The sequence below is a fragment of the Melanaphis sacchari genome, unplaced genomic scaffold (genome assembly GCF_002803265.2).
Source record: "Melanaphis sacchari strain LSU unplaced genomic scaffold, SCAv2.0 Contig14_pilon_pilon, whole genome shotgun sequence".
In the NCBI taxonomy this organism is placed as follows: Eukaryota; Metazoa; Arthropoda; class Insecta; order Hemiptera; family Aphididae; genus Melanaphis; species Melanaphis sacchari.
Genome location: NW_020270656.1, coordinates 173,866 through 183,739, shown reverse-complemented (window position 1 = coordinate 183,739; position 9,874 = coordinate 173,866). Strand labels below are relative to the sequence as shown.

The 9,874-nt window shown below is 24.1% G+C and overlaps 1 protein-coding gene across 1 annotated transcript; it reads right to left on the bottom strand.

The window, feature by feature from the left end:
• Positions 1–231: 231 nt before the first annotated feature.
• On the bottom strand, positions 232–8,105 carry LOC112591966 (piwi-like protein Siwi). The gene is made up of 12 exons (XM_025335930.1): positions 7,967–8,105; positions 7,042–7,070; positions 6,731–6,793; positions 6,608–6,640; positions 4,888–5,021; positions 2,415–2,569; positions 1,854–1,978; positions 1,621–1,786; positions 971–1,098; positions 710–876; positions 418–568; positions 232–348 (listed from the first exon to the last, which is right to left on the bottom strand). Exons 1-12 carry the CDS (start codon positions 8,103–8,105, stop codon positions 232–234), a joined length of 1,407 nt encoding a protein of 468 aa, XP_025191715.1.
• Positions 8,106–9,874: the final 1,769 nt, after the last annotated feature.

The window sequence follows — 9,874 nt, the reverse complement described above, 5'->3', positions numbered from 1 at the left end:
TGAAACTTTTTAATGAGTGAACATCAACAATTTATTTTTTATTAGTGTATAATATATAATGGACATTTCTAATAGGGTTCAAGCAGATATTGAACGTTAAAAATAATTGAACTAGAGCTAATGTACAGATCACCTGGACACTAATTATATAAATAATAGGTATAAAACATTTAACTAAGTAAAACAATGAATAAACAAAATAACAAATATAGAAACAAAAAATAAAACTATTTAAAAAAAGAATGGCAATCCGTGTAACAATATGTTTTGAGTACTCTGAAGTGAATTCGCACAAAAATGAGCTAACTTGTATGCCATTCGACATGGAGCAGGAACTCGTATAGTATGCTAGAAATAAGTTAAAACACAATAAAACATGTTAATTTTTATGTTTGTTATTAATTAATTTATACTTACAGAACAATTGTAGTACATGTGAGTTAACATGTATGTAAACATGTGTACTTCGTCTATCGTTAAATAAGGAATAGTATTAAGAGCTAAACGATAGTAAGTTGGTGATACTGTCCCAGATTTTAGTGTATGTGAAATCAAGAAGAAATCATTTCTGTCAAAGATAAAACTGATGTAAATACTTAATATGTATAATATTTAAAAAAATATTGGTATGGGCATTCAAATGGGAACTAGCTCAGTTGTGCCCGTTATTCTGTTGAATTTAATGAACGTAAAAATAAAAGTTACTCACGTAATGGGGTCAGTGATACTAGTATCAACAATTGTTCCAGGAGGAGGATTTCGATATTTTGTAGGACCATATTGACTAAATAATTGAGTTGCTTCTTTTTTAATTATTGTAATATAAGCAAAAGGAACCATAGAACTCGTTCCACAATAAGACTCTTTTTGTTTTTTCTATTAAAACAAAATTTTAAGTAATTGTTTTTTCATGATTGTGAACAATAAATATATATGTATTAAAACAAATTAAAAATACTATACTACTAACCATCAATAATAAAATCTCAGAAACACTAACAATATTTCTATCTATTGTATCAAATTCTAAACCATCTCTATATATAAATACCCTTTTAGGTAATTCTCCGTTTCTGTTTTTGTACTTGCATAAAGCATCTAAAATAATAATAAAAATAGTCAAAAAGTTTGTATTTATAATGAACTTCAAAACATTGCTGTAAAGTTATGTTTGCTTATGGTTTACTTTTGGTTATAAATAACACATAATATGTGTTATGTATTATATATTTTAAGAAAAATGTGAGATGCAGGAATTCAGATCTTCAACAAATGGCTTAAAATTCATAAAAAACACTATAAAGTAAGATTCGATTAAAATTGAATTGAAAAAGGTATTTGATCAAAATATAACCTAATTCTTGTTTTCCTTTTATTGATTAATCAATTAATGTTTGAGATTAAAATAAAAATATTTCAAAATATTAATTATTGACAACCATAATATAAAAATATATGCATTAAGCTATGGTATTAATTTTCTAATATTTTAATCTAAATTTTTAAATTAAAAGCAGATTATTAAACATTTTGGTAGAAAATTAAATTATGCTTTAAAGTTTCAATATATATTTTTATTTTCTTAGATTTTTAAAAAATGATTAATTAAAATGTACATACTAGCAATAGTTGAAACAAAAAATTCTGAAATATTCTCTTTACACAGTGATTCAACAAAACTGAAGTATCTCGTGAACGAATCATCCATTGAAGCCATAACTGCACAAAAATATCTATCACTGTTATGCAAATCTTGGTAGATATCCAACCCAACTGCCATACAATTCTGAAAAAATCATTAAAATTATTTCATAGTGTTTTACTTTTTTAATTTATTTTTTAATAAACAATACCTTCATGGGGAATCGCACTAACCAGGGCACTCCGCCTACCTTACAATTTATTCGTATGGCAGTTTTGATACTCTTTGAATAGTCGTTGATTGTAACTTGTTTCAAAGACACTAATTGTGATGGTACTGAAATATTATTTTTTTTTAATTATACTCACTTCCCACACTATGTAGTATTATTATTGATTAGTTTCTTCAATCAAGCCAACCAAACCCTCTTATGTTCCCCTTCATCTATTGTACTTATTACAAATATATTTTACACAGATTGTACAAATTAAAATAAATATGACAGAAAGAAATTATACCAACTCATTCTTTTAATAAACTATTTTCTATACAACAAATTCATAAGATAAATACCTATATTTAATAAATGTATTAATTGTATAATATATTAACTTTAGTGTTGTGTATAAAAATTGAAGTTCAAATTTCTTAAATTATTAAAATTGTAGATTTAAGTATTATAGATTTAAAAATTATATCTTATGCAAGGTAAAAAAAAAAATCCTTAGTATACGACTAAAATAATAAAATTAAAAATACATAATTTATTTACCTGGTGTCCCGATACATAATTTTCTATTTATTTTATTGCAAAGATCATTATTAAGTGACCTGGTTACACATATAATTAATTTGTGTACATTTTTATTTATGATGTCATCCAAATGATTCATGTATGTCCTTTGGTATGCGTCATTCATTTGTATTCTAGAAAAAATAAACTTATCTAAATCAGTATACTCATTTAAACTTATGCAGTTTTAAAATGATGAATAATTGTTCAAAAAAACTAAATCCCCTAGCTAACCATAACAGCATACATCCACTATGTGAAATGAATATTGAATTAAAGTCATCATATTAAAACGGCAGAAGTATAGTACCATATAGTTTATAAATTTAATAACACAAGTAAATAATTAAATAATCAAAACTAACATTTCTGGTATTGGTAGACGAAATGCTATACTATTAGCTGCTGTTATTAAAGTTTTAGTAAATTTTTTCACTTTTAAAAAATATTTACTAGGAGTTAAAATAACCCAGCTTTCAATTTTTGGAGTAAATAGCATTCCTAAAACCTTTATTTCTTCAGTCCAATTTCCTTGAGGTCCAACAATACAAGTTTCTGAAAAACTTTTTAAAACGAATGAAGGAAGTATACGCCCAGAAATATTGATGAAATGTTCGTCCAAATGTAAATTCCATGTTTTCAATTTTTCTATGAACTATAATATCCAGGATAAATTAAAAGCGTACATTTTTTTGTATTTCAACAGGTATATTTACCTTTGTTTTAGAATGCAATTTATTAACAAATTGTTTATACTTAATCATTTTTTTATTTGGTCCAAAATTTGTGTACTGATTCAATTCTTTAACTAGATTCTTATTTCTGTAATTTTCAATTAGTTAATAATCATGAAAAAGTAATTAATAAAAAATATTTATGTTTAATATTATAAATTGTAAATTTTTATTTCAACCAATTTCCACAAAAACAGGGTACGCTTTATAATCCAATACTTTACATACTTTTGAATTCTATTTGTAGAACATGCAACTAGAAGTAAAAACAGTAAGACTACTATTGAAGCATAAATAATACCCGACTCTCAATTTTTTTTTTTATACATAAATTCTGTAAAACAACTTAGACTTAACTTTATTTAATTTCCGATTAGTAATTTAAATATATTTTCATATTGGACAAATTGTTCAATTCATTTTATGTATCAATTTATATTCTAAATCTAAAATTGACTAAATTAACTATTTAAAAGCTACTTAAAATTTAAAGACATTTTTCTTTTTTTTTTGATAATATGATGTAATCAGCAGTCAGCACTATTATTATTATTAAAAGAATGATTTATTTATTAATAATTATTATTTTATTCAGTTATTAGAAAATATAGAATTATTAACACTGGTATTAAGAACAAAAAAATAAACACGTTAAAAAAAAAGTATTCAAATTTAAATTTATTAAAATGTTATTTTCTAATTTTAAACAGCTCTTATTTAATCAATTTTAGGTTTCGGATATATTTTGATTTATTAAAATGACTTGGGCAAAATCAAAAATGATAATAATGGTAGTTTCTATTTCAAATAAATAAAGTTGAATAGCATATATCTAATCTTTTTCTTTTATTGAGTGAAGTATGATATTTCACTTTGAGTTCAATTCAAACAATTTTATTTACTTATTAATAGAGCGCAGATTTCTATGCAATAGCATATTTTTTTCTTTTTAATATTTTTGGATTTTTGTCAGTTATCTCTACGAATCATCATAATTTTAAGCTAATAGTGAAATTTTTTTTGCATATTTCTGCATATTTTGTCAAGTAGAATGATTTAACATTTATATCTACTCATTTGGCATTTTTAGTGAGTCATAAAAAAAACTGGAAACTCGAAATATAACTTTACATCTAAGCTTTTCAATAATTGACAAAACCAAAGAAAAGATGCATTCTATTTCTGGATCGAAAGGTGTAACACTTACAACAAAATTAAACGAGCTTTCCAATAAAAATGAAGGTCTGAAAATTCTACAAAAAATTAATTCAGTGTTATTAGGCGAAAACGTTCAGCTCGAAGATCTTTATCAAGATCCGACAATACTAAGTTGCTTCAAATATGCCCCAATAACATCGGTTGACGTCGAACATTCGTTCTCAGTCTTCAAAAATATGTTAATCGATAAACAATATAGCTTCAAAGAAGAAAAACTTGAAATGCATATGATTATTCATTTTAATAATAAATAAAATTTTAAAAATAAATTAAGTTTAGAAAATTCCCTAAATTTTTTATTATTAAGTATTTAAGTAATTAATTAATATAAGTTTTATTGTAAATTTTAAATAAATAAAAAATTCTTGCATATTTTTCCATATTTTTATAATTTTGACTGCATATTTTCATTATTTTGACTGCATATTATATAGCATATTTCGATACTTTTAAGTGCATAAAAATCCGCGCTTTACTTATTAATATATAACTTTAGTTACCCTATAATCTTTGTAAGTTCAGTTATGATACATAATTCTGGAACAAGGTATACTGTTTTAAATATATCAATTTCATCATGTTCTGTAGTTATCAACATTGGTTGCTCAGCATTCAGAGTTGTTATGTTCCACTTCTAAAATTAAAAATTAAATACGATTTAAGTATGAAATTAAAGATGTGTTATAAAATATACAATAATTGGCTGCTAGTCATAAATAAATAACAAAAATCATATTGTAAAATGGTATAATTTACTTGTTTAAAGTAATCTATGTATGTTATCTTTAATCCGTCTTCATCAATAAATGTTGAATAAATATTTAAATTCTCATTGACACCATGGATCTTGTAAAACTTTTTGTTATATGATGTCAGAACTATAGTCCCGATAATACTAGTTTTAAAATTATTCTGAAAAAATTCAAGAGAATACTTTGAACAATTTATCATCTAACGATCTAAGAGAGAAATGACAAACCTTTTAAGCCAAAATTCTATAATTAGTTTAAAAAAATTCTTATTAGTAATAATATTTATATGTTAAAAAAAAATATATATATAAAAATAAAATATTTAAGAAAATGTTTACCTATATAATCTCTGAAAATTAGTTTTAAATTTGAAAAGATAGAAAACTAGTATATTTTATAATTTTATCTCACGATTAAATAATTTTTTTTTTTATGTAAAATTAATTTTTCATTTAATGCAAGATTTAACAATAAAATAAAAATATTTTGGTGTGCCTTTAAATTAGGCCAACGTGCCAAACTTAGGCTCATTTGCTATAGATTTAGTACACTTGAACAATAACATGTTTTTATAGTTGGTGTTCAAAAAAAATTGATATTTCATATTTTCATGGACAGTCTTTAATATCAAATATACTGGGTATAGAATATAAATATATCAATACATTATGTAGGTAGGATTATACTTACATACTATTAAATTAGGAGCTCTACTTCTGTTATTTCCACAGCTCACGTGTAAGAAATCTAAAACAGTTTGTGCAGTCGTAAATTTGTTTATTTGTTCAATACTTAATATTAGTTGATCTTCAATTTCTCCAAGTCCGAATTCGTAACCAGAAAAATGTTTTATACCAAGTCTTGTATTAATTACCTAAATATTATTAAAAAAAAAAAAAATGTAGAAAAAACGGGCAAATTAAGTTACTAAACGTATTTCATCATTGAATAAACACTAATGTATTTACTACTAAATGTTAATTTCAATTTTTTTATTTAATTTAAAAATAATTTTATGCAACGAGAAATTAGTCTGAAAGAAGATGGTGTAACTTTTTAATAATCAAGTTTATCTAGTAATAATTATTTTAAAAATATAAAAATAATAACAAATGTTTTTATTTTTTACCCTCAATTATTTTAAAAATTACAGAGAATTTTCTATTTTTATCTGTCAAAATCCCAAAAGTAACAACTAGATTCAATTTGCTACCAGAAACTTTTATCAAAGTTAATAAGAATTTTTTTTACTAGAAAAAGTATTTCCAGACCCAAAATAAAAAAATAAAAATACATTCTTGTTAAATCAATATTTATTGATGTTACTTATTTATTGACATTTACCAACACTGTATCTAAAATACAAGTTATAATAATAAATTAATGTTTATTGAGAATAATTATTTTATTTCTCAGTAATTACTAATTATACATTATTATCTTTAATAATATTTTTGTAAATATTTACTGCAGCTTCTGGATCATAGTGTTGGGATTTAAACTTCAAAAAATTTAAACTATGAAAACAATTATGTAAAAATTTCATTAAAATTGGTATTTTTCTCTCATCACTTTCTTGAATTTCACAAACATGTTCCAAAGTGATCATTACTAATGAACCATTAGGACCACCATAATCATAAAGAGTGAATTTCTAAAAATAAATGATAAAAAAAATAATATTTTTGCAAGAAATAAAAAAATAAATAAAAAAAGACTTACTTTTAGTTTATATTTTACAAAGGTGTACAAATTAAATCCATAAAAAACAAATTCTCCTAAAATAGATTTATGTTTAATTAACATTTTTTGTTTAATGTTTAATTGGATATTTGGATTAAAATCTATTTTGTATTTTTGCAACTTCCAACCTGGGTTGAAAAATAACTTGACACAATTTACTATTAAATTAACTGGACGTCCAAGAGTCCCTATAAAAAAAAAAAAAAAAAACACTTAAAATTATTAATTTATTTACTTGTAGATTATAGTGATAGCAGTAGTTAAATTTCAACTACAAAATTTTGTAATGTGTAATATAATTTTTTTAATACTTTAAAGAATGCAAATACCATCATCAAAATGTCAATTTATGCACTCAAAATAAATACAATACAAATAGTTTATACACGAATGTGCAAAACGTTAACTATTATTAAAAAACTATTATTACAGAATGTATTTCTATAGCTGTATGTTATGAATAATTATTAGAAAACTTTATCTCATAAAAGTGTTAACCTTATTTACTTATAATTAGTCTAACTTATTAATTAACTATTGTCATTAGTTTAAAAAATAGCTAGGTAAGATATTCTCATTTGAATCTTAGCTTAACATGTTCACGGACTCCTCACTTTTTGATATAATTTATGTATCTACCTCAGAAATGCACTTTTTTATTACTGCTATAGTAGTAATATTTTAATACTGCTATAGCAGTATTGACCTGTTGCATATTTTTGTTTAATAGTAATTGGTCATTACTAGGGCTGTGAATTTAATGCACTAAAAAACCTTAAAAAATGCAATAAAATATGCACTTAAAATGCAAAAAGGAATATAAAATGCCAAAATTATAATATAAAATTAATTTAAAATGGTTTTTAATTTAATTTTTATATTTATATTAATATTAGGTACAGGATAATAAATATTAGTATAAAAATGAGTTTATTTAATAAAAAAATTAATTGAATCTGAATTAAGTTAATGCTATTCACCTGAAACATTTTTAAAAAATTTTTTTCGTATTTATTTTGTTAAAATAATAAAACAAACTTTAAGTTATTTATTTTCTGGTACCTTATTCATCTTTAGTATTTACTGTTGCATTGGACAACAAGTGCTCGTTTGATGTTCTCAAATAAAAATGACTGCCGATTGTCTGTCAATAAATTTTTAAATGCCGAAAAACTCCTTTCAACATCTACAAACGTAATAGGAGCATATCGCATAAAATTCATGTCATCAAATCTGAGGTCAGAACAGCCGAACAGGTACTAAACGATAAATACTGAAATACCTACTAATAACTTAATCTGGAAATTCGTGACTGATATATGATATGTCACAATAACTTATCTAGTTGTCTAGCAATTGCCTTATTTTATCGAATCGTTATCTTTACCCATCGTATATAGCTTGTGACTTGTGTAAAATATTATTTAATAAAATATAAATTTGACATAATATATATAGCCTGTGTAAAATAAAAAAAAGTTTTCAAACAAGTCAGTCGACAGAATTTGGTCAAAAATACTAGGAAATGAACTAAAAATGCGAAATATGACCTAAAAAATTTAAAACGTCAAAAAATGCAAAATTATAGTTTCATAGATGGATTCATAATTACATAATTCAAATTATGTACTTGCAAAGCTATGTTTTACAATCACCAAAAAAAAATGCACTTTCTATAAATTCACAGCCCTGGTCATTACTGTTATAACAGTAACAGTATAAAATAAATTCAAAACCGTATAATAACATTCGATATGTCTGATTCATCTACAAAACTTTCATCTAAAAACTCTTCAATAGCTTTTTTAGACCTATTAACCATTTTTAATTATCACACAGTAAATAATTAACACGAAAATAATGACGTACGCTTCGTCTGGCGTCCAAAATACGACTAAATACTAAATAGTAAACTAGTAAAGTAAATTGTTATTCCGTAATCGTTTTCCGTATAAACGTTTTAATAATAATATCATATATGTAATTACAAAGCAAACCAACATCCATATCAACATAAAAATAAAAATTCTACCAGAAAATATAAAAATAGAACATGTCATATTATTTGGAATAATATTATTGTGTGATAATGTTACGTGCCCAAGTATACGAGTATACGTAATGGGTCAATCTTATTTCTAGTATCGTATGAGTATAATACCATTAAAAGCAGTACTGTATGAGCAGTAATGCCCGATTTCGTTGGTTTTGTTAATTACTGTTATAGCAGTAGTGACCAATTACATAAAAATTGAAAAAATTGAAATTACTGTTATAAGTAACTGATTGTAACTGACCGTGACGTGTTAATGAGGTAGTGTGTATAATTTGAAATATTTTCAAATAAAATGTTTTGTACAATTTTATTGATATTAGCATTATTTTAAAGAATATTACATAATATAAAAGAAATTAATAATATTAAGTTACCTAATACCTATAGTTATAGTTGATTGTTCATGTGTTAGTAACAAATTATTTTAATTTTTTTTGGTTTTAGCAGCGGAAACGAGAGCACGATATTCTTGCGGGTTTTGACGTTCAATGTTCAATGTATGCTTCATTCTTCGACACAGGCGATTTTGTTGTGTTCGAGATAGCATTGCAAGGAGGTGATTTATTATCGAAATTGAAAGTAGGTAAGTTCTTTCTTATGTGTTCATGCATGTGTCGTATATGATAATTTAATTTTTATGAAATAAAGGTTGTAGAAATCTATTCCATTCATATACTCATGAAGTGTATAAAATTTGAATATTAAAAATTGATTGAGATTTTAGTAAATGCTATGAATTTCAAGTTTAATGTGAGTAATTTTCTTATGTTTAGGTCAAAAGTAAATATGGATTCTATAGGAGCAATTTATATGCTGTACTTCTATGAGCTGCATGTTAAATGCGTCTGATTTCACGTGTGTGCCTGTTCACGATCGATTAAATCTCATGCGTAACATTTATGGAATGTGCCAGTATTGAGCATTGGGATTTGCATT